The 27,487-nt window shown below is 36.0% G+C and overlaps 1 protein-coding gene across 1 annotated transcript in view; it reads left to right on the top strand.

The window, feature by feature from the left end:
- The first annotated feature begins 277 nt into the window (after positions 1–277).
- Positions 278–27,487, top strand: part of LOC150098108 (band 4.1-like protein 4) — a 637,189-nt gene continuing 609,979 nt past the window's right edge. The window contains exon 1 of the mRNA XM_090406685.1: positions 278–361. Coding sequence (XP_090262811.1) covers positions 278–361 — 84 coding nt within the window. The remainder of the gene's footprint in view (positions 362–27,487) is intronic.

Genomic DNA, 27,487 nt, shown 5'->3' with positions numbered 1-27,487 from the left:
AAGTTAATGTAAATGCGAGCGGCTATTAATTCACCAAAAGTTCACTTGCTAGACTTTAAACTTTACCTGAGTTCTTTATCACTGACTATTACTTGGAATGACAACTGTGTGCTGCTAACTAAAAAGTGTCGTGACCTCCGTTGATTTTGCTTCGACATTAAGGAGTGTAAATAATGGTGAACATTCCATTATAGCGTTACAAGAAATAGCATTATACAGCTAACGAAGCATAAGAACTTGTTTTTTTAGAGCTTTCTTGGGAAAGTGAATCTGTAGCATGGGGTGTTTTAGTAAGAAAACAAGAAATCACCATTGCAAAATCGTTCTATTGGATGAAACCGAACTAATTCAAGAGATACAAGTAAGTTGTTAATTGAATTATTTTGTAAGGAAGATAATATTATCTTACTCGATATTATTGCTATTATTATTATTATTATTATTTAGCGATTTTTTTAAATACTGAGAAAATTCTGATTAGATAATATCTACGATGTTATTTTATTCACTTATTTATATTTGGTTTGCAGTTATGTTAAGGTCAGTTATTACTCTCCCTCGAAGAGTCCCTGACTCCCTCGAGGTGCTTATTATTATATATCGTAAATATTACATATACTGGATCTTTCTCCGACGAACAATGCTTTGTGATAGTCGAACTTGCATTAAACTTTTGTTTTGTTATGTTATGTTACAAAGCGTTCAAACCACTCTTTTTATATTAGTGTAAAGCGAATAAAGACACGTTTCTTTTGAATATAATTTGAATACAGTTAATTACTTCCTTTTACGAAAGGATATAAATTCTAACCAACTTAAAAAAAAAAAAAAAAATATATATATATATATATATATATATATATATAAAGAGAATCAGTAGCGCGCTCAGGATTCAATCTTGATGGGGGGGGGGGAGAGTCGAGCAAACGATTTGAGAATACACACTACGCATCGCATACGACCAATGACTGAGCATCTGCAATGATCGCTAATTCATTAGTAGTATAGAAATAGAAGACCCAACACAACATAAATTTAAAAAAAAAAAAAAATTTAATTAGGAAAAGATTTTTGGAAATTTTTCTAGTTTTTCCCCCCCTTTTTCTTTGAGTAAGGGCCCCCTGGCTCCGTCTTGGTACGCTACAGAAGAGAATATATCTAAATAATAAACTTGAATTAACTATCACTAATTTTGTCATTGCAAGGCTCATTATAATTAAATGCGGTAAGTATTTATTTTATTTTATTTATATATTATTATTATTATTTCTATGTGTGGGTTTCACTCGGCATATAAATTGCATTGATACGAATTCAAATATAGTGCCATTTAACTTGGGTTATTCTTTTATATGAAATCATTATATCATCCAGATGCTGTTTATTTTATTGGTGCGTATTACGAATATACATTCTCCATAGTCCAGTTGGTATACATGAGTCCTTTGGTTGGAAAAAATTGTGGTCCGAATCCCATTTGTGACGCCAGGAATCTTTATCAGGCTATTTTCATTCAAATGTTGCGTTAGCCGATCTCATACGGAGGTGGAGGGTTATTTCTCCCAAATACTCGCGTGTTTCGTCCTTTAAAAACAGGCAAACCAGTCCCGTGAACACGCATATCTACAGACACGGGAGACCACCTGTCTCTCTCTCTACTGCACATTATGGATGTCATGTGGAAGCCCACAATTCATAGTTTCTTATTTAATTATTTTGTCCAAAGATTAGATGTTTTTAACTCGAGGAAAATATCGCCTTAGGTAACAAATGTATCGTTTAGGACGCTCCTTTTCTAAAGATTTGCTTTTTGCAAGAGTCGGTCGTTGTGAGGCAGTTGCTTCACCCTTCGCGCAGTCCATATAACTACCACTTACAGTCACTTCTGCTAATTAAAACTTCAGCTCTGTTTTCACAATACAGTTGAGATCAGTGCATGTTAAAAAACAACGGCATTTTTGAATTTATTTGTGGTGGCATAACTCACCACAGCAGATTTCACTTAGTCATAAAAAGTAATAATAAATAAAAATTAAAGGGCCATATATTTTCATGCGAGTAAAGAAACACGACAGCCTAAACTAAGTTACACTTTGTCAAAAATCGCATTCCCAAATGTTACATGTAAAATGCCTAGATTAAGATTCGCATTTTTCAATTGTAATTAATCAGAAGATAGCTTAGCCTGTTTGAACATGTAGGTATATACAGCTCGCACGTTGCGATCTGAGCCTGCACCATGCTATAAATAGTGATCTGCCATTGCAAGAAATGGTTATTATAAGGACTTGTGTAATCCTCGATGAACAACAAAGCGTATCCTGTTTAAGTCACGTGAGTGTCCAAGGTTGCCAACTCTCCTTCTTTATGGGATGTGTTTTTGACTGTCAATCCATTTTTTTTTTAGATTTTTTTTTTTTTTCGAGAAGACCGTTGCTGGACAGCTTCATGCTTTCCATAAAATTATTTATTTTATTTTATTAATCTTTATTTTATTTTTTTGTTTATTTTAGTAGTAAAATATCATTTACAGGATTTCTTTATGATGGGTTAAACTTTAGTAAAGGATTTGTTTTTATTTTATTTATTTATTTATTTTTCCAGTGAAGGTATCATTAAAATGTTCACCTATAAAACTTGAAATATTGTTGGTGTTCTTGATGGATTTTATGAAACTTTTAATATAGATTCCGTACAAATATATCCCAATCTTAAGTTTGGCTTAGATTAAATAGCTTTATCCACCATTTTACATATCGCCATTATAACAACACATATAGTTGCTCTCTGTCGCATATTTTTGGTAGCATTGTGCTAAGAAAACGTACATGTTATGCGAGCGAACGTCGCTGTTTGTGATAACAGTGAGGGATTATCATGACATATTTTAAACTTGAGATAAAATGAGTTAATGACACAAAAGCGAACAGAAATTACCTTTTGAATAGCATTTATTTAATCTTTTGCAGTATGTTAGATTTTGGATTTATTAATATTGTATACAGAAAGTTCAATTTTAATCTCATCACGTCACAGGAGTTCACCGATGCATTATTTTATTTGAAATCTTTATTAGGTCTTCTCCCCCCCACCCTCCGCTAATTAGTTTATATATTTATCTCCTGCTAATCAAAATTCATACACTGTTTTAGATTATCGATGCAATGTGATATAAAAATAAAAATTTTAGTTGAGTTGGTTAAACCTTAAATCGACTGGATTTTGTAAAATAGAAGTAACAAGGATATCAGCAGCATTCCAGTTATAGGTGCGAAGGTATATTGATTGAAATCTGGAATGTACTGGGTTGAATGCGCGGAGAATTAAGTTAAAACTCCATTCTTTTCCTTTAAAAGAAACATGGCATGTTTTTGTTTATCAAATAACTCATTTTGTTTAAGTTGGAAATTGATACAGTCTCCTTTTCAAGCTTCTCCCTTGTTTCCTTTTTCGTCCACGTATTGCTGACCTTGTGATCTCTCTCTCTCTCTCTGTGGAGATCCCAACTCTGTGCACGCATCTTATTATTTTTTTTTAAATGAGTTTTAATGCATAAAGTGATCTTAATGCTCGTTCGTAAATTATGAAACGCTGTTTTTTAGATATGTGGATGTCCCCTCTTTTAGCAACGATCCCATAACAAATCCTCTTAAATTACGTAACTAATAAATCCCACTAATAATAACAAATTTAACAGAAGAGGATGATATTACTTGTGGTTTATAAGTGTCTTCTCAAAACAAAACGAACATGATTGTAATTATTATTATTATTCCTGACACCTCCAAGGAGTCCGAACACTCATCGCGGGAGGATACCTACAACTGTCTCAACCACTACACCGAACCTCTACTACGAATCAACGCCATCTACCGCCCACCACCACCATAACTGGTATTCTATCTGTAAATTGCGTGTGTTCTGAAGGGCCGATTTGTCTGTATGCGGGATGAAAAACCCGAGTTTCCTTGAGAAACCCAGCTACCTCCGTATGAGATCGGCTAACTCACCTTCGACTGAATTGTTGTGATAATATAAAACAAATTATGCACATAATTATTTTAACTTTAATATCATTATAATACGTATTAATTATTCTTAATATTCTCAAAAAATGCCATTTAAAATACGTTCCTGATCATCACATGTGAAACATTTTAATGAGATTGAGTTTTAAATTTCAACCAAATTGTTATCATCATCAGACCTTCATGGAGTCAAGTGACTCATCACGAGAGGTCTCACTATTACACAGAGTTTATCATACCGTGCCTTAAATACTGTATATTCCCTGTCTCCGCATTCACAAGACTCAGGCAATGCATTCCAATCACCCACCACTCTCAGTGCAAAAAAAAAAAAAAATCTGTTCCTCACCTCTTTGCTCACACCCTCCTTACTTATACAGCTTTCAAGAATGACTTCTTGTTTTTCCTTTGTTTTTTCCCATTCTATGTAAAACAACATCCACATTAATCTGGTAACAACCCCTTAATAACTTATGTCTCAGTCATAACCCCCACACTCCTCCACTAGTCTCTGCAATTTGCATTTCCTCAATCTGTCTTCATACTCAACATTCTAGTGACAAGAAACCACCTTAGTCAATCCTCCCTGGACATTTTCAATATCTCCTCATCCTTTTGAAAACCAGGTGACCTAATCTGTTCACAGTCCATTTGTGACCTATATATTATCCGTATTACTTTTATACTATTAATCTTCAGTTTTCGGTGTCATCACATTATCGTCATTTAACAGCTATATTATTGCAATAATCCCTGAAAACTCTGGTCATAAAACTTGGATTTTCCTTCTTTTCAACCAAAATTTAGTTGTTTCCATTTGTTTGTTCTCGTAATGGCTACATACAATAGTCCGTGCTTCCACCATTATTCAAGCGATAGCCTAGCTAATGTATAATTTGTTTTAATCAAATTATATGAGCTCTATTTTCTATTAAAAAAGAACATGAAGTATTCTTTAAATAAGATGTCCTGAAAGAGGTGGGTCCAAAATTTGTTTGTTTCATCTGGGAGTAAGTAGAACATCGTCACAGAATTTTAACTCAAAATATTAAGAAATGGGTAGGATAACACAGTGGATCGGGCAATATTTTTTTAAAAAAATGACTGATTAGTGTTTTATGCTACTTATAAAAGAACCCTTCAGCACACATAACTTATGCCATCGATTGAGACTATTAGTGAGAACATTTCATAATATAATTCTAACATTATCATATTAACATTTTAAAATGTACATTCTGTGCTTTCCTAGAATTTTAAAAAATCTTTTAAAACTGTTTAAAATATCTAATTAGTATGCCAGACACTGCTTGGAAAGAAGTCAACGGACAAGGTGCATCGTGCAGTGTAACGAGTCAGGTGTTTGTAGCCAGTATACACGTAAATTGGAAGAATACGATGCTCCTAATCGAGTGTAACTGTGTCCTGCTGAAATGGCTGCGAGAAGGGAACTGATGGAATTTGAAAGAGGCGTTGTGATAGGATGCCACGTTGCATCAAGTCTATTCGGAAATTGTTGACAAATTAGGCAATCCTAGGTCAACAATCACTGATACCATACTGAGATGGAAGCGCAGAGAGTCATCGGCAAGTACTACCCCTAGTGGACGACCGACCACATTCACCGAACGTGACCGTAGAGTGTTATGAAGGGTAACGTAAAAACCACCATTCATCGACTGACACGTTGAATGTCGGTTTCCGGGCATCGATTGGAACCCGAATCCGCACAACATTCATAAGCGAAGGCACACAACATGGATTTCCATAGTAGGACCGCAATATGCAAGCCCCACATTACCCGAACCAACATGCAGCGTCGTCTTCAGTAGTGCAAAGAGCGTCTGCAGTGGGACATGGAACTTTGGAAAGCTGTGTTATTGAGCGACGAATCACGCTGCACCCTCTACCGAGTAGATGACTGGATGGGTGTGGGTGTGGTGGATGCCCAGTGAACGCCTCCTGCCGGAATGCGTAACCCCAAGTATGAAATTCGGAGGTGGCGGTGTGATAGTATGGTCCTATTTTTCCGGGTTTGACCTTGGACCTATGTTTGTGATGCCACGAACATTGAACTACGAGAGATATCTGAACGTTCTCGACAATGTAATGCTTCGTACTTTGTGGCGATTCTACGGAACTGACCATTGTCTCTTTCAGCAAGACAATGCACTGTGTCATTAGGCTGCTGTTGTAACTGTGGTTTGTGAACATGAATCAACGCCGCTACCACACTTAGCTGTCCTCCATAGAACCTTGATCTCAACACCATTGAACATCTGTGGGATGAACTGGAGCGTCTTGTGAGGTCAAGGGACGTCCTCCTCATAACACTCCGGCACCTCATTACATGCTTACAGAAAGAATGGTCCAAAATTCTATTTGATCGCTATCGTATGGTTGTGAAAAGTATTCTGCGTAGGATTGCTGAAGTCATCGCAGCGAAATGAGAACAAACAGCCATGGCGCCCACCTTATTAAGGTGGGCGCCATGGCTCTTTGTTCCTCACACAATGGTGTCTTTTAACTTCTTTCCAAGCACTGTGTGAAATAATAATACTAATATATATTATTATTATTTCGGAGAGAAGTAAAATAATTACTAATAAATCGTATAAAAACATGCATACTTTTATACGGCACCGAGGGAATATTCTTGCTCACACTTTCAAACACAGCATTTTTATATATAAATATATTTCAAAATATTTAGTAATTGCGTATCAGCATGCAATTACGTCAAGAACATTACACCATACCTATCTTTCACTGTAGCGTTCTTGACAGCGTAATTTTGCTTGTTTTCTCATTTGCTTACGCCTTACTTTAATTAAAGTAGTTGTTTGCTCTTTCATGTACTTGTTTTACCGGATTGTTTGTTTGCTTGTTTTAGTGCGCGCGCTGAATTTAGTATTCTATTTGTTCAAACACTCCTCCTGATGTTATTCCACCACAGCTCATACAAACTGTGTGTATTATATATATATATATATATATATATATATATATATATATATATATATATATATATATATATATATATATATATGAAAAAGCTTTAATGACTGATACCGAGAGAAAAAAGTTGACATGGTATATTTGAAAAGATACTAGTAGTTTCGTTGAATAGATCAACATCTTCAGGTATCACAATCAAAGAAATATATAAAGAATTACAGAGACTTAAAATTGTAATAACAGAACAAGTACAAAAAAGACAGTAGCGTGTTTGAAAACAAAAAGCGAGCTTGAGTTCCAAACAAACGTATACTACGCGCTGTTGCGAGTGTGCCAATATTGAACAGAGGTAACGTGTACGTCAGAGAGATTGAAACTTAGGCTGTTATTGATATGAGAAGAATCTAGAGAAATTTCTCTAGATTCGGCAATCTTTCTCTGATATACGACCTCATCACTATTCAATCAAGATTTTCTCATGAAGGAAGAATCTGAACCTAGCAACACCCAGCAGGAGCCAAAGCATAGATAGATCACATATTTGTAAGAAGAAAGTGGATCCGTTCCATTAAAAACTATCAAGCGTATAGTGCAGTAGAACTGGGATCCGATCACAGAAACCTTAGTGCTCATATAAAATTAATTCTTCGGTCCACAAATTCGAGCAAATTAAGAAAACATTCCTACAATTGGCAGCACCTTACCGATCCATCAATAGCCTTTCAGGAACAAATAGCAAAGGAAATAGAACAACGAAATTTGGAATGTACTCGGATCTATTCCCTCTACAACATATTTTATGAAACTATTCAATACTTTGCCCAGAAAGTGCTGGGCAATAGCCAAAAACGCAGAAAATCGACTGGGTCAGCCCCTCGACAGTAGAACTCAGACACACGAGAAATCAGATCGTCAAACAACATATCTGTCAATACAATTCTAAACCTAACACATACAACATGCTATCACCAATCAATTTAAGGCTGACCGTGAACAATTTGTAAACGCCATATGCCTTGATTTGGAAAGAGAGAATCGTGCAGGAAATCAAAAAAAATGTTTTTCAAAAAGTCAACCAGCTGTTTAAAAAAAAAAAAAAAAAAAAAAAGCCACAACCAAAAACGCTAGCGGAGAGGTCAGGGAAAACGGAGAAGTCTTCCAAACCACAGCGGAACTTCTCACGGAATGGAGAGCATATTTTCATGGATTACTAAATGCTGACCACACGGTTCATACCTTTCCCACCTATACCGCTTCACATATAAACCAATCTTTACTAGTGATACACACAACTAACTTCACTCTAGGTTAACTAAGAAGTGCTGTAGGACAACTAAAACCAAACAAAAAAGTTCCAGGACCTGACATTATTGCTCCTGAAGCCCCTCATCTATGGAGGCAATACGCTAAACGCATTACTTTTGAACATCTGTAACATTGTACTAAATACTGGAATTGCTCCAGCAGATTGGACCAGAGGATACATCCTTCCCATCACAAAGAAAGGTTCTCAGACCAAAATGACAAACTAGAGAGGAATTAGCCTGATCTCCACCGCTTTAAAAGTTTACAATCGAATGTGATTAAACAGGATTCAATCATTCCTTCACTCCCTTCTCAAGAAAAGCCAAGCGGGATTCCTCAGGGGAAGTACTATAGAACAAATCCATTGTATTAGAAGGCTGATAGAAGGCTCCAGGAATAAACAGCTACCTGTCGTTCTTACCTTCATCGACTTTACCAAAGCTTTTGCCAATATTAACAGATCTAGACTCTGAAATTCTGTCCCATTATGGCATACCAGACAAAATCATTAAGGCAATATAGGTTCCCAACAAAGAGTTTCAAGCACAAATCCTAGTCGATGGAATGTTAACTGACCCATTTCTTATCTCTACAGGAGTCTTGCAAGGGGACGTTCTCGCTCCCTTCTTCTTTATTATCGCCTTGGATTACATCTTTGAACAAACTAACTCGCATTTTGGCATTGAATTACACTTCAATCAAGAACGTGCCAAGTTGCAAGAACTCATCTATGCAGATGATATCGTCTTACTTGATCCAGATTACAACACAGCTCAACGGCATCTGGACGAACTTATTATCCTCACCAACACGGTGGGATTAAAAATTAATTTTTTCAAAACTAAAGTTCTGCCCATTTTGGCTGAGGGTTCTTTATATCACCTTAACTACAAAATCCAAAATGGACACACCTTCAAATATCTTGGCTCTTATATCATGGACACTGAATACTATATAAAAGTCCGAAAACAAAAGGCACTAGCAGTCTTTGGTACTATGACTCCCATATGGAAATCCTCTCTCGTCTGCTTGGAAACCAAAATTATACTTTTTAAAGCCACAGCACGCGCTATTTTTCTATATGCATCCCAAACTTGGACCATCTCTACAGCAAATAGTCCAAATCTCATTAACAGATTTGGAACCATATGTCTTAGAAAAATTCTTGGATATACATGGAGAGATAGAATCTCCAACGATAGAGTTCTCTTAGAAACCAATCAAATTCCTCTACCATTGATCATACAACAGTCTCAATTGGACTGGATTGGAAATCAGCTGAAGCACCCGATTGCTCCTTATCATGAGGCGCTCCTCTATGATAAGGAGCAATCGGCAAAAGAGGGAAGGGAAGACCTAGACAACAGTTTTATCAATATATTAGTCATATCATATCTCTCAACAACCCGCTAACTGTCAAGAAAATTTACATACTTGCACAAAATAGGACTCTATGGCGAAAAATAACCACCTCACTTGTAAATTTTACTCATTGACTCCATTGTCGCTCTGCTTGCTTTATGTAAAACTTAAGGTAAATAAAAGAAAGATGATGAAAGATATATTATACTAATTATGTGTGGATGTGGTTATTCAAGAGGAGTTGAATGTATTGGATGAACAGGAAAGTGAGTAAGGTTAACAGTTAGTGTTGCAAAGTGTAATTTTTTAAAATTTAGGAAGCAAAGATGGGATGTGTAGTATACAGTTGGTGGGAATATCAAGGAAATGAGGGATCTTAGAGTGATTATGGACAAATACCTAAACTTTCGGGTAAACATGACTAAAATTGTGAAGACAGCCCAGTGGATTATGGCAGTGATACGAAGGACATTGACGTGTAGACGTAAGGATGTTCTGGTTGTATTATATAAGGCTTTGACCCGCGTATGAATTGCTGGGCACCAATTTGGTCATGGGTTTCAAAATGGGTTATTATATTGTCTCGACAGCCGCAACGAATAACCTCCCGAGCTGCATGTGGCTAACGAGTCTGGTTTTGGTCACCGCTGGTATATCACATAAGGATTTGAAAATCTAGATTAAAAAAAAAAAATTCATGGGAAAACTAACTCAAATTCAAAGTTGTTAACAGTCGATGGTCACTGCTAGTAAGTGTATAGTTTCTTGCTCATTCGATTTTTCTTCCAGCATACTGAGATAAAATTCTTTCTGCTTGTCTTTAGCCTGCACGGCTTTTTTTTTTTTTTTTCATACTCCAACTTGATTCCTGCACAATACTCATAACTTTTCTGTCCTGCAGTTTCACTCTTATTCTCACGATATTTCTTCCACATCATCTTATTCTTATGGCGCTCTTACTTAAGATTTCACATCCATTTCACTCTCATCCTATTTATTGTTCGAACTGTAGGGATACATTCAGATACTGCCTCATTTGATCACTTTTTTTTTCAAAGATTCCCTTATGCTATTGATATCTTTCCCATTCAGTAACCGATACCATGGGACCAAAAATAGTCTCCCGATGTTGTCATAATTTCCAGCCTTGTAGTTCATCATGTAACCTATGATCTAATCTAACTCTTTGACCTCAAGTTCCTTCTTTCATATGATGCGTGAGAAGGTTAGCTTGTGAAAGCTCAATAAATTATCCTTCATTCCTATCATGAGATTTCTCTTCTACACAATCAGTGTTTGGGCAATTTAAATCAACAATAATAATCGCTCATTTAGTACACATAAGTTTAAACTAGCGATACATTCCATCATCGCCAGCTGCTGAACTACCAGGTCTGTAAGAACCCCCCCCCCCCCACCATATATTTTATTCTGTTTGCCTCGACTTCACACCAGATAGGCTGAAACTCACTTCTGCACGGGACATTTATTATTGCTTACATGAGTTTTCACCCTAAATGGACATAAATTATCCAATATCGCCAGCAGTACTCCCTCTTCTCTTCTGCCCTTCCTAAAAACACTGTATTCTTTACACTCAGTTCTAGTTACTACTCATGGTAATGCTTCATAGTATAAACAAAACTCAGACCGGCCTGGTTGGGGGCGAGTGGTTAGCGTATCCGCTTTCCAGCCAAGAGATTGCGGGTTCGAATCCCGCCAACTGCATGGATATTTGTGATTGTCCCTCTAATTATGTGGAATGGGCATCTGCGACCCTACTACCAACTCAGTTGTCCCCCTGCCGGGGAGGGGGTTATAAAACGAGGAAAGAAACCAATGAACAGGTAGTCCAGCAGCACCCACAGCAGCAGTGTATTGGTCAAGGGGGCAATCGGAGATGAATTTCATCGCCCGGTGTGAGACCCCCTCCCCCACTTATTCCATGTTTGGTCTCTAGAGCAAGGATTCTGGCTGTGTAAAAATAAATTTTAAAAAATTATACATATATTTCCTTTGTGTGTGTGTGTGTGTGTACAAATATATAATTGATAAAAACGGGGGGAGATTCTTAGCCCACCCACGATACAAATGTACTATAAGTTTACTAAATGTCCTTGCGTGGGTGGGAACCACACATAGAAAAAAAAAAAAATTCAAACTCTATTAGTTAAACCTAATCGATGGACACAATTCATTCGGACAGTGGCGCACCTAGGGGGCGGAAAGGGACCCTGTCCCCCCAAAAGAAAAAGGAAAAAACACTAGAAAATTTTCCAAAAATCTTTTCCTAATTAAAATTCATTTTTTTAAGTTTATGTTATGTCGTGTCTTCTATTTCTATACTACTTATGAATTAGCGGTCACATAAGATGGGAATACCCTATAGCTCTCGGGAATCACGGCCACTGTGAATGCAAGGCGAACTAAGTAGTGCTCGGGCGGACCGAGCGCTACTTCGTTTGCCCGAGCCGGGCCAGATGAGATCACGGGTATCATGTATTGGCGATCACTGCAGGTGCTCAGTCATAGGTCGTATGCAGTGCGTAGTGTATATTCTCTAATCGTCTACTCCTGAGTGAGCCACTGTATTCGGATCTTCATTTTTATCTTTAAAAAAACTTAGCTTATACACTTATACACTTTCATGCAGATTTGTGTTCGCAGAAAGGTTCGAACTGCAAATTTTTAGGAGCTTGGGCTCCCTTTCTGCAATTTTTTAAGTTAAATAAAAAATTAAATTATATCATTACAATAAAACCAAATTCATGAATTCTAATGTCGTCTTCTAACGCTTTTTTTATTCTCTAAAGGAAACAGCCAGAATTCATTTTTAAAAATCGGTGGGTAGCTAGTTTCTACCTTAGTCGTCACCGATAGCCAAGCTACCACCAATTTTGAAGGCATCGGGGATTATTCGCAGATAGCTGTCGTCAGCTCGTGTTTCTAAACCTTAACTTGTACGGTTAAGATTTAGGTCTGAGATGATGAGTTTATGCGGTTGATATTTCAGTGTTGCTCGATTAAATCCTAAGTTTCCGAGAAAGAAACCCTAACCTTGCATCCCAAGGATCGACTAACTCTACAACCCCCCCCTCCAAAAAAAAGCATAAAAAAGTTTTCCTATTCGACAACTAGAATCAAATCTATAACTTTTTTTTTTTTTTCCTGGCAGTCTAGAATTATATAAAGGAGAAACTTTCCCACATGGCAACGTAAGTCCATGGATATATTACAATAAGTGCAGTTAAATATAAATGTGACAAGAGATGAATTTACCTTAGTTTTTTAAATTAAATATATAATGTAAGCAAAATTTGCTTTGCAACATACGCATCTGGGTTTAAAAGGAAACAGTCTATCCTTTTAGGCGGATAACAAACCTAAAGATAATATTAGAATACTTTTCCGTAGATCTCTTAAATTCACAAATAGTCGCAGCCACAACAAATTTCAGAATGATTTTCTTATAGCACAAGTCGGCATTCTCTATTTCACTGGAGACATAATTTTGGAAAAGTGAGAATCTTTGTTACATAACACGGCTTCAGAGTAGGTGGTTTTACTTTGGAATTTGGGCAATCTCAAAGCTTAACCTTTAAATATATTCTGGTGGAAATAAGTTGCAATTCTAATTTTTATTTATTTATTATTATTATTTTTAGTACTTAATGCCGATTTGGCTCGATTTCTGAGTTATTCCTAACCCAATCTTGTTATAACCTGGTTATTGACATTTTAAGTAAAACTAAACTGCTTAAAGAATTAAACAGTATTGTAATATCGAATTAAGAATGACAAACATGAAGGTTGTCACTAAAGCACGAGAAAGAAATTGCAGAACTTTGACAGCTAATAATGCTTAGAGCAGTGCTTCCCAAACTTATGGATGTAAAGGCTCCTTTGGAAAAATTAAAATATTTCACGTCCTCCATCGAAATTATTATAATATTTATTGTATTTATATTCAATACAAAACATACACAGCGAATATTGCAAAAATCAAATGCAAATATTACACTTTTAGCATCTTACATACACGTTTGACATGCCACATTTTGCTTTCTGCGAAATACGCAGAAAGCAAAATTTGTGAACCAACACCGATGTGTAATTTTTTTCCATTAAAATATAAAAAAACAAACAAAATAGAAATAATAAAAATTAAATACGTTTCTTTTAAGATAAAAAAAATCTACTTAGTCTTAAACCATTTTGACTCTCAAGGGGGCCGCGACCCACAGTTTGGGAAGCGCTTAGACTATTACGAATTTCCAAAAATTGCTTCCCCCCCACCCAGTATTTCCGAGTCAGGAGATCAGTACTGTAATCTGAAAGAAGGGGGGGGGGGAGAGGACTCGGAATTGCCATTCTGTAGATCACGTGATTCGAACTTGCGGGGAAAATGACCGGTTCTGCATCGTGGTCTAGACACACTCTTTCACTTAATGATTAGAAGACATTTGATGAACGTTTATATGTCCCTGTAGCAAAGGAAGCAAGAATGAAAAAGAAAATAAAAAAACTGGTTTTAATCGAATCTTTCGTAACTCGAATGAAAGGATGAGCTATTTATTATGCCTTCAGGTAAACTATGCACAATGAAGATTGCTTTCATTTGATATTAAAGGAAAGGATTGAATAATTCAACGAAGGAACATAGTTCGTTATTACTGTTTTTAATTAGTTTAAAAGAAAAAAAAAATTATAATTTCAGTTAGGTATGACATATGTTCAGTTTTAGCGTTTGAAACTTGCTATTTAGCTAGATATTTAGGGTATCTAACCAATTACAAAACACTTCTGTATTGTGCGTATACTTCCCGGTTTGAACGGGACAGTACCGGTTTCGGATCATTTGTCCCAAAAGATACCAATTATGCTCCGGTTTTTGGATGTATAATTAAAAACGTGGGCTTTCTCGAATTGCCCACGAATAGCCCTCGATTGTATTAAATACAAGAAATAAATGATAAACAGGAAAATACACTAGTGTCCAAAAGCTAAGGATGAATTACATTTTACCTGTATAAGAAAAAAATTTCATTGCAGCCGAAAATGTGGACATACGTTTATTGCCAGCATACTAATAAATTATGACACAAAAATGTGTTATAAATTTCAAAATTTTATCCAAATTAAGGGGTTAATGTACAGTGTTTACAGAAAACTAGGCGGAGAGACATGTCAATATGGGATATGTCCACCTCGAACTGAGATACAGCTCTTACAACGTTGTACCATGCTTAACACAAAGTGATTAGGGAGTTCTTGAGTAAAACTGGCAGAAGGTAAGGCCTTGTTTGTTTTCTGGAGGAGAATTTCGAGCAGCAATGAGTCTCCCTATTGCGTCCCAAACGTGTTCTATGGGATTAAGATCTGGGGAGCGTGCTGGTCACTGGATTCGAATCCTTTGTCTCTAGAAGTATCTCCACTACTCGTGTACGATAAATGAATTCTTCGCCTACAGTACCACGGAACAATCGAACGTGATGTTGAAGAACTTCATTGCAATATCGTTCACCAGTCGTTGTCCCTTTTTCCAGCACTTGTAGCTCGGTGTGTCCATTAAGCATAATGCCTTCCCACACCATGACCCGCCATATCTATCCCTTTCAAGAACATTCTCGCTATTGTACTACTGAAAGCAGTACTACTTTCACGCCAGATCAAGTGTCGTCTAGAATTGGAGGAAAGACTAATGTAAAGAATATATTAGCCCATTGGTGTCTCTTACCCAGCTGTCTTGCCACGGTTTACCGAAATATCCGCGTACCTGTGCTTGAGTGAACAGACTTGCAAGCTGACCTGCCGTGGTGCGTCGATTACGTTTTGATGTTATAACCAAAAATCTGTCCTCATGCTCCGTGGTAGAGCGAGGACGACCTCTTAGCAAGCATCTGGAACACATTTCATTGGTTTGAAACGCCTGCTCGGAGCCTGGATAACACACTATGTGAGATTCCAAACTTTCTGGCAATATCAGTAATTCTGCAGCCTTCTTCAAGCTTTCCAATATTTTTTCCCCGCGTGAAATTACCTATCTTTGAGACATTTAACAAGATATCCAAGTTTGCAATTTTATTCCTTAACGAAAAGAGTTTCCTTCAAACACAAATTCCCTTTGCGCAGCCTTTTATCCTGTCGAGTGTTACCAAATGATCTGTTTGCTGTCGATTCGAATTTTCGAATCGAGCGCACCGTTTTCTACTCGAAATTGTCAGTTATACAAATTACCACAAGCTGATTCATTGGAATTTGCGGTTGCAATATTGCAACCGCAAATTCCGGGTTTTGGACACCAGTGCAGTAACATTTACGTTTTGCTTTCTTACAATTCGACACCAGTTAATTTCCTTATTTCTATTAAATGGCACCGTCGTCCGAGCATATACGCATGCGCAACAATTTGAGCTAAATCAGCTGAATGTTACCTTCTCGCGATGCACGATATGGCTTCTAAATGAAAAGCTAAATTTTATTACTCTTTACAAAAGGAATTCAGTTTTAAGAAAATAAAATATAACAACACGAAATGATATGCGATCTTGGTGGAACAAAATTTTCTGTATCTCGCAGCGGCCGACCTGAGATTGACCGCCGGTTTCTCCCCGTTTGTCTTTTCGATAAACTGTTGTCCAGGTTTGTCTTTCTATAATTTGGTTACCGTACAATTCTGTGAAGACATTTCTGGGATAGTAAGCACTCAAACCATTTAGCAAAGACAAATTTTTATTTCAAATATGACAAGTTACAAGAATTTTACAAAAAATTACCCAGCTCGTTTTCAAAATTCCGACCAAATTCTATGTAACATGCATCTATTAACTTAGCTAATACGTTCTTTCAATTCGTGTTTATAATGTAAGAATGTCAACACATTCCACATGTGTCTAACAAAGTTTTAGGTCTTTGCCTATGTGGCGTACTCAACTTTTACAGGCTAAGAAATTCGTCCTTTCTTGAGAAATAACTTTGTTGCTAAATTCACGGATGCAACACCAGTCTGTCCCCATAACACACTTCAGTACCTCTGCAGTATAATATTTGACTTGCTTCTACGCACTCAAAAAGCATTAAGGATATAGCATTTGTAATTGAGCAAGTTTATGAAAGTAATGTATCAGATTTCCAGTTAACAAAGAAACGGCATAGAAAATGTACAATGTGTTAATTTACATTAAGTACACTTTGATCAAAAATATCCTGACACCCTTTCATATTCTTGGATATGGCTATACAGTATATATTACAAACATGGCTTATACAGGCATTAAAAGAAGCACACGGTCTTGCAAGCTTCATAGATAAATATGAACATAGCGTGGGTCATACTGAAGAGGTTGATGACTTTCTATATGGCATTATCATAGGATGTCACATTTAAAACAATTTACTTTGGGTAATTTCTGCTGTGCTGCAGCTGTTCCGATCAACTGTAAGTGATTTTATTGCGATGTGGAAATGCCTTGGAGCAGTAACAGCACGATCGTGACCTGCAGTTGATCGGGACAGCTGCAACACAATGGCCGCGCAGCCTCATATAAGTCTCATATCAGCAAGGGCAGCGTCAAACATTGGATGGCGTGGTGTAAATCTCGCCACCATTGGATTCTGGAGAGATGAGTCACGCTTCACTATCTGGTAGTTCAACAGACTAGCCTTGGTTTGGCAGATGTCAGGGAGAAGGCATCATGTTCGGTGGTTGTTTTTCATTGTTAGGATGTCTCCTCCTAGTTCCATTAACGGGAAATCTTAACACTGCTGCGTATAATGAAAATCTAGACAATTCTGTGCTAGCTACCAACTTTATGGCAGCAGTGTGGTGAAGACATATCCCTGTATCAACATGACAATGTTCCCGTCCATAAAGCGAGGTCTGTGCAAGAATGATTTGATGAGATGGTTGTTGAAGAGCTTGAATGGTCTGCACTGAACCCTGATCTCAACCATCGAACAACCGTGGGACGAAGTGGAATCATCCAACATCACTGACCGACTTCACCGATGTTATTCTGTAAGGGAATCTAGTGGAAAGCCCAGAAGAATAAAGGATGTTGTAGTAGGAAAGGGCCGACCAACTCTATCAGTGCCTTTCATATCGGATCGAGAGTTGGGATGAGCATGTGTCTGCATATTTTTGATAAGATAATGTATTTATGCTTGTTTTCGTTGCATTACTATATCTGGGACATAAGTTCATTTTAGTATTTTTGTATTCCACTGTTGGTTTATTATGCTATTAATTTCCAAAATTCTTAATTAAAAAAAAAATAAATATATATATATATATATATATAATTTTTTTTATTTTTTTTATATATATTTTTTTTTTATATAAAGAGCATCGTTTGATACCTTTTGCTCAAATGATGGTATGTTGTTAGAAGTGCTAAAAAAATTGCTTTCATCACGAGTAGTTACATCAGTTGGAACATTAGTCCATCCATCACCATTACCAGTAATAACATTAAGGATTTTTTGAGAGGATTCAAAGCATCAAGTCGATGTTTAAGTTAAAGAATTAGAGTTAATAGACTCTAAGCACAAGATTGTTAAGTGCACATCATAATTATTACTATCCCTCACGGTTTCTGAAATAATTTCTATTTCAAAATTAGAGTTCGGTCTTTTTCGGAAATTTTCTGAACTTTTCTTCCTTTGTGCTTCAGTTTAAGCTTGTGGAACCAAAAAAAAAAAAAAAAAAAACCGCTAAGTGTTGCAATTTAAAAAAAAATATATGTATATGTATGTATGTGTGTGTGTGTGTGTGTGTGTGTGTACGTGTGTGTATATATATATATGTGTGTGTGTGTATATATGTTACCGCTAAAGTGCAGAAATCAGTTATTCTGCAGATTATCTAGGTATTGTGCAGATTAACTACGGTGATCCGTTAATGTGCGGCAAATTGTTTCATTTCTCAAATTACGTAGGTAATCTGCAAATTACCTAGGTAATCTGCACATTACCTACTAGGCACTCGTTAAAGTGAAAATAAGATCTTTGCTGGAACAACAGCAACGTTTCTGTATGTTTAAATTAAGATAATGTTATTTATTTATTTTTTGATATCTAAAGAATCAAGTTAATACAATCAAACAATCAACAAATTAGTTGATAGAATCAATCATCAATCAATTAATATAATACAAGGAATCAAACGGTTTAAAATATTATTACAATTAAGAAAAAAAAACATATGATAAAATTATGTTTACTTATTAAAAAACCAAACTAAAAGTGGAGGGAGAGGGGGGAAGGAGTAGGGAAAGGAAATGAGAGAAACAAACTTTTGAACTTTAACGATACGGAAGCCGTTAATATGCACATTACCTAGGTAAAATGCGGAAAACCCTTGATTCCGCACGTTAACGGAGCAAATCAGTTAATCTGCAGATTAGCTAGGTAATGTGCACATTAACGGTTTTCGCACTTTAGCGGTAACACATATATATATATATATATATATATATATATATATATATATATATATATATATGGCAAGTTGCACGCGTTCTTTACAGCCAGTCTTTAAACATTTGGATAGGGCCTCATTTTTTTCAAATATCACCTTTGATGTGACTGTAACAACAAAACAAAACTCAAACACACGCAAACGACAAACCACTAATTTAATGTTTGTGGATCATAGAGCGTATGCGATAACCCAGAAATTAATAAATTAAACGGCGCAATAGTACAATCTAGCAAGTAATAAATATACTTTACTAGCAACAAGCAAACTGTTTTTCCTCCTGCGATTCTAGTTATTAATGTATGTATGACATGAAATAGCATTTGATAGATTTATTAAACGCTGTTGAATATAATACCTTCGAATAGGTTTATTGAAAGCTATTTCTTTAAAACGAGGCATCGTGACAGTATTCTATAGCACACGGTCGGATTTTGTGATTTTTATCAGGCCCCAAAGCGTGGTCTTGATTTTGGTCAAATAATCTGTATAATAAAGCAAATTTTCGACGTAAAGTCCATCGACTCCTAAGGTCTGACGGCTGCTTGAATCTTTTTTTTTTTTTTTTTCAATAAAATCGAAAGGAAACTATGAGTGTTTTTCTTTCTTTGCTTCGGCTCATTTCCCATCATTATCGTGAAGATCAATAGGTTGATAGTTTATCTGATGGGTTTCGGCATGACGGAGTATTGTCGAAGCATGAAGAGGGCTACAGGAATAGGAAAGCCTGGTGCACGCTATAATTTGGAGTGGGTACCCTCAGATTATTATACTCCATTACGTACTAGTAGATGGAATACGCTGTCTAAAAGCATAGCAGAAAAAAAATTTTTTTTTCTTACTTTCCGAACATAGTTTTATTTTATATTATATTATTTTTTATAGCATTAAAATATGTGTTCCGAATATGAAACTCTTATTTTTTTTTTAATATGTTATCATAGCTCTTTGTAGAAAAAAAACAGTACTATTAAAATAATTCATGTACTATAGATGAATACAATTAATCTGAAAAATATCGAGTGCAGGCGTTTTCAGTTCCAGTCGGTTGTCATCACTATCCCCACTTGGTCGAAAAGATTCACATTCAAATCCTGTCTAGGACAACATATCCATAGCAGCACCAGATTTTAGATTAAATCCTTCAGGATCCCCCGGAGGTTCCTACTGTTTCTCAAGTTTCTTTTATTCCCCCCCCCCCTCCCTTTCAACATATTTTTCCTACATCAGCGACAATGTTTACGGGTAAATAAGTCAGATGATGGTAATTTTAAATTGTGATATCGAGAAAGTACTGTGAACCTAGCTGGTGCAGTAATACTTAGCGTTCCTGGAGATCGTCTGGATCATCACTATTGCAAATTGTCACTGCATAACAATGAAGACAGACAGGATTAACTACCCTATCATTAACCAACGTAGACTTGATAGAAACCAAGTTACCTAACCATAACAGTCCACTAAGCCTAATTAAATGAAGGGGAGTATTATGGATGGTTAAATATTACTACATGTTTTTAGTTGATCATTGCTTTGCCTCTTCTTGTATCATTGATTAATGATATAATTTTTTCAAATCAGAGTATTCTCGACGCTTGTGATTTGTAGATTAAACGAAATAATAATAATGCAGCATCAATTAATAAAGATTTGTTATTGCTTTATTTTATTTTTAAGATGATTATTTGTGTTTTTCCGAATAATTTCTGGAAAAATTGTATGCCGTATTTCCACGTTTCGAACACACAAAATCTTGAATATACTTTCATTCTTTAAAATGAAATAAATTCTTTCTTGAAAATATAACTTGTATTTCTAATAGTTCATACTTGGAACACTCGAAGTAAATATTTCAGTGAAATTTCAAGCTTGGGAACTTAGTTGGATGAACATCTATGCAGAGAAATTAATCTCTAATGAAGTGTTCCGGTTTGTAGCTCGTTTTTTTTTTTTTTTTTTTGTGCTTGGATGCAAGTTTCTTTCTTAATGAAAATATTAAAAAGCGCTGTAAGCCTCTTCTCTCGCATTCATTGTGAAACTTAACGCCTTTTGTTCTTTCAAAAATATTTCCAAGCAGCTTTCCGCATGAAAAAATGCAAGAAGCTATCTGCGCAGAGTGAAGTGTCGTTAATGTTCGGCATCGTGACCACAAAAAAAAAAAAAGTGGGTTGGGGAAAGAAGTTTATAACACAAGCTACCTCTAATTTTTTATTGTTTTGTTTGACTACTAGTGTGTTTTGTAATTCACAGGTAGCTACGAAACTTTATTATTCATTCATTTTTTTTTTAAATATTAAATCTCTCAGACATCGTTCGTAGAAGAAAGCCTTACCTAGATAGTCTGTTATAGATCTTTTTTCAATTATTAAACCTGCTTTCTTTATTGTATTATTAAACAAAACTTTTTTTTGTCTATTAGCAGGGATGCTCATTTTTTTTTTTTTTTAAATATTCTACCCAGCTTCGATAAATAATATTCCAGCTGTTATGTGATATCTGTATTTTGAAATGCACGAAATGCAGTACATTGATTTTAATTTTCATTCTGTATACTCGAATGTGAATCATGCAGATTAAAAAAAAAAAATTGTCAGTGTATTAATGAAAATGGTCCAATAAAATGCCTTATATTTCACATTATTCACTGTATGATATGAAATAAGGAGTTTCATACTTAATCTAATGAAGCTACTACTTCATTAACTACTAAATTCCTCCAGCCTCATACGGAAGTAGCAGCGCTTTTAACCCTGCAAAGCATTCGACTAAAACAACACACATACTTAAACATAACTCAATTTAATATGTGGAAAGTGGGTGAAGGTCCTCCCCGATAATTCTTTGGACTTTTGTACACACACACACACACACACACACACACACACACACACACACACACACACACAAAAAAAACGACCGTACAAGTTACACTGTTTCAGACAGTAATGCCAGTTTTGAATATTCATGATCATGAGATAGCAGTCCACCATTCTCTCACTTTGATGCCATCAAGGTCATTGGGAGCTATGAGATTGGCTACCGGTGACGATTAAGGATGGAGACTGGCTGCCTGTGGATATCTAAAAGTTAAGGCTAAAAGTTCCTCCTATTCTTTTTTGGGGAATAAAAAGCTTCAGGGGAGTTTATATTTTGTCACAAGTGGAGACGTCGTAGTATCATAGCTGTTTGAAACATTCCCTAGCTGAAGTTGTCTGTTTATTATATTTCCGTTTCCATACTATGCTTCCAATCTCCAAAGTCAATAATAATGTGGTAACGTGACTGAATATTTCATAATTAATTACGCACTAATTAATCATAAAACACTCAATCCCGTTGATAAGTTAGTTACATTTGTGTAAAAAATATTAATTTAGATTTTCTTATAGAACGTAATGTTTTTCATTTGAAAAAAATTGCCCAGTGAAAGATTTTAAAATTAGCATATTTCTTCCAATCGTTAATAATAGAGCATATCTGGTAAGGAATAAATATATACAGGTATCCCTCGATGTTATCGCGTATATCAAAATCGCGTTAATGAAATCTAATAATCAATGGTAAAAATTAAAACGTAATCGATCATGGATAATACAGTAATCCATGATCGATTACTGTATTAATAATTCGTTTTATATGGTACTCTTTTAGGAAAGATAAAAAATGAATGCAAAGTAAATGTTTAATAAATACTTGTACCTACATTATTTATTGCACATTTTTTTTATCAAAAGAAGTTATCAAGAGGTCGTTTGAACAGCTTTAGTTTTTTTCTTATCGGCATAAATTCTAGGATAACAAGCAAAATGACTCTCCAAACCTCGGCAAACAATAAAACATAAAGGAAAAAAAAAAACACTGCAAATATAATACATGATGAGAAAAATTAAGTGGATATTGAATCCAACATTATTTCATAGTCGAATGTAGAAACTACAATAGTTTCGTGCCGAATATATAGAAACTAAAAGTTTCGGCGGATGTAAGCATAAGCAGCCTTATGGGCAACTCGTAGTAAAGGTGGAGTAAGCTCCAGATCACTTTCCTTAGTATTTTTCGTAATGTAAAGCACATCTCCTAGAGAACATGTATGATAAATACGCCTTTGGCTCTCTATTTCAGTAATACATGATGGTTTATTTATTTTCAGTTACAATCTAGAAAGTATTGAACAAAGAATAAAAAAAAAAAGAAAAGAAACAACTACAAAGAATAAAAAAAAAAAACTAAACCATGCTATACTGACATCGGAGGTCGCGGTATCTCTCAAATGCAATTTACTGTCAAATATCACAAACCTTTTACATAACATGTGTTAAACCAAACTGACAGTAAAAAACAGTGCGGAATACACTCGTAACATGAATGCACAACTACTCATGACCTCCAGGCTATACACTGAATTCTGTAAGAATACTTATATTAAACATTTTGCATGTATCTGTCGGATCAGCTGTGAGCTCCGCAGGGTTAAAGGCGCGTTAATCAAGTCGCGTATATCAAGGGATTGCCGCAGTTAATTTCGCCACGTTAAGCAAGGGATACCTGCATGCTGATCGGCCAGTTTATTAGAGATCCACTGTCAACAATCAGAACAGTTTGGATACACCAGGACATGGACCTCATGAGGTTCTCCAAACAGTGCCCAAGTGTCCCATTTATCAGGCATCATTAATTCCTTTAGTTCTATTAGGTTTGTTGGAAATAAGTTCCTATCACGTCCATTTTTACATTTGCTCATTATTACACCCACCTGAATACAGATTCTGTCTCCTGAGATCATCTACCGACTAATTATAGTTGATGCATTTCATTTATCTCACCGTACTGAAACAGTAATGACAGCGGTAACTCCTGAGTCACGCGTATTTATTTTTTTCTTTTCCTTCTTCAATAGAGATTTATGTCTTTAAGGTACGCCGTCTTGCGTATTCGTTATTCCAGAAATATGTAGGCCAGCATTTTGCACTGAAAATAATATTTTATTGCGACTTTCATCGCTAGAGTCGTATTATTAAAACTCATCTCATCTAGAGCTCATTTCACATTTCGTATGGATCTTTCCGAATGGTGCAGTATTTAGAATTCGTTTATCTCAGTCAATATGCTTGTCCTAGAAGATGTTTGTTAAGTTATTTTGCTCTTCATATTCAGCAAAACATTGGCTTAGGTTAATTTTAGAAGGTTCATACAGTTTCTGTAGCAGGAAACAAATTATTGATCTAACGGTAAGTTCTATCATTCCTTGAAAAGTTTCAAGGAATGATAGAACTTTGACTGATCAAAGTTCTATACATCGCTCCTTACCTCAACATCAAATCCAGGGAGGGATGATTGGGAGTAATTATTCCCTCTAAGTTTAGTTCAGAAAGTTTGTATTGGTTTTATTTTTGCAACCAGTGTAAGACATTTCAAATTTTACACGCATTGTGTCCTTTGAACGAAGTAGTTTCACTGTATTTACTTCTGAAAACATATCTACAGTCTAGTGTGATAGCAATGATATTCCCATTATATATTGCTGTGAGCCACATACATTCTGTGCGAACTGCTGCACTTCAGAGGGCGTGGTTGCAACTCTTGTGGTCTCCGTCTACGGCGTACAAAAATCCTTGGGTTGATTGGCTGAAGGAGGTCACCGCCTTCGCAAAATTATAGCACAGCTAGACTCATTGATGAGCCAGTCAGACGTACGTGTTTGCGAGTCTGTTAGCTAAGTTCCCTGCGGGGAAGAAGAGATCAGTCATCGACGATTAATATTTTTGTTCCCGATTGAATGCCTTAGAGAAAACTCAATGCTTCTACCCAAATTTTGGAGTCGAATGGATCTGCTCAGTTCAAACATGGACCTCTGTCATCTGCTACTTATGATTATTGAATCTACGATGGCCAAGGGATATAACCCTATCTAAAATTCTCTTTCGCGGAACAAGATGTTTACATAAAAAAAGTCCGATCCTTCTTCCATTTTAATATGCGTATATAGATTTAAACGGCATGGTCAAGAAGACGCTAAATACAACTTGCGATCATGCGTACGAAAGTTATTTATTCATGATGAAATTTCTATCATTCGTTGAAGAACCATTCATCAAAACAAACAGAAGCACATTACAAATTTTTCTGTCATCAAAACGGTGACGTGTGACATTGCCAACGAGGAAAGTGTTGCTACCATGCGCCCTCTACATGATGATATTCTCATTCCCTACCGCCCAATTTGTCACTTGACGCGATGGAAGGTTAATCTCAGACAGGGAGTTGGAATATACGGTTACTCGCGTGCCTTGAGAGATAGTTCAACGTGCTCTTGACTGGCATCGCCGGGAGCCACAGGCACCCCGTGAGAACCGCTGTACTTCAGAGGGTGTGGCTGCAGCTCTTCAGGGTATCGTCCACGGGAGTACAAAGGCCTCGGGTTGATCGGCTGGAGATGGGGCCCGCCACCGCCCCAAAATTATAGCATAGCTGAACCTGCTGATGAGCCAGTCAGACCTGTGTGTGTGTGTGTGTGTGTGTGTTAAATCTTCTCCCTGTAAAGAAGGGATCAACTACTAGTGATTAATATTTATGTCCCAGATAAATAGACAGTTTTCCCACGATTTCATTGGGAGACTTATAAGCATACATTCCATATGAGTTTATTGCATTGTGCTGGGACATAACACCTCCGTTAGAAATTCATATAACCAGATTACTGTTATTGGTTTAATTGCTATCATGTTTATGAGTGCTGCGATTTCGACTGACCTGTTAGTGGAAATACTGCTGGCATGCGTTGTCATAATCTAGCATAAAAGTAATAATTTGTATCTCAAGCTGTGATTAGCGTATCTCTCTTTGTAGGAGAGATATGCCAATCAGTATACCTAAATAGATAAATTATTGGAGCACTTGGAATACAGTATTTAGATTGTTTACGCAGTCCGCAGAATTACCACAATATAGGCATTTTTTGTCTGAAAAGTGCTTTGGTATGTTCGGTGTCAATGTAAATGCTTTAAAAATATTTTTCGGTCGTAAAGAATGCTCTTTCATTTTTTTCGTTCTTGAAAATATGCTTGTCCGAAGATGTTTAATAGCTATTTTACTATTCATTTTCAGTAGCTTTTCGTAGTTGGGTAAATACCATTAAAAGAAAGTACAGTATAACAAATATCCAATCAGGCAGCTAAACGTTTTACGAACTATTTTTCTGGTATAAAACCACAAACAAATATGTCAAATAGAAGCAATGTGTTTATTTCGACTAGTTTCGAACTAAATTCACAGATGAATTAGAAAGAAATTGATCTTTTACCGTTTTTGGATACACCAATTGAGATACTACAACAAAATACACGCAACTTCTCATCACCACCAAGCACAAAAAATAGCCATCATGCTTTTCTTATGGAATAGAGCCTACAGAATTTCCACCAACATAGATAAAAGAAACCAAGAACTATAGCATGTTAATTCCATTCTTTCAAAAAACGGCTACAACAAAACATTAGTAAAAAAAAAAAATTATCTCAACTTCCAACACAAACAGATAAACCAAGAATATAAAGGAGCAGTGATTCTCCCATATATACAATCAATCACAGATAAAATAGCAAGATTGCCTCTCCATCAAAACTTAAGTCACCTTCTACTCAATCAACAAAATCTCTGGATATCCAAATCCTCCTAAACCTCCATATCCGGCACTTAAAAAACGAGGTGTCTACAAGATCAGTTGCAATCGTGGTCTACAGTACATAGGACAGACTGGCAGATCTGGTGAGATAGGCTGATCAGACACTTTAAGGACGCTGAGAATGAAGGAAGGCACAAATCAGGGCTGGCAGCACATACAACGGAAACAAAACACCAAGTGGAAATGGCAACAAATCAAAATGCTCCGCATTGATTAACGTGTTAACTCAAGAGTGTTCAAAGAATCAGCTGAAATGATGAAGCATCCTCTACAGCAGGGGTCTCAAACTCAAACGGAGCAAGGGCCAGTCAATTAGATGTACACTGGTACTCGCTAATCCGAACTAATAAACCGTGCTCGTTCGGATTAGCGAATTTTCCTCCAAGAGACAACAATAACTAGACAAAAATAATCAGATTCTGATGGTACATGAATTGAATTCTGTAAATAAATGAAGTAACTGATAGGAAAAAATGCTGCTGTAATGTAAAACTTAAAAAATAATACAGTAAACAAGTTTATTTTAGTAAAAAATTTAGTTTTGTATGTACCTATATTGTTGAGGATTCGGATTTAATAAAATTGCATAGTTCAGTACATAATTTAATTTGCGTAAAAAATATCACTTTCTTGTACATAACACACAAAAAAAAGTTTTTCTCAAAATAACAGTTT

Source organism: Typopeltis vanoorti, chromosome 16, assembly GCF_054136105.1.
Source record: "Typopeltis vanoorti isolate ZY-2024b chromosome 16, IOZ_Tvanoo_1.0, whole genome shotgun sequence".
Lineage (NCBI taxonomy): Eukaryota > Metazoa > Arthropoda > Arachnida > Uropygi > Thelyphonidae > Typopeltis > Typopeltis vanoorti.
Note: the sequence above shows the minus strand (reverse complement) of the source record. Positions and strands in the feature narration are given on the sequence as shown.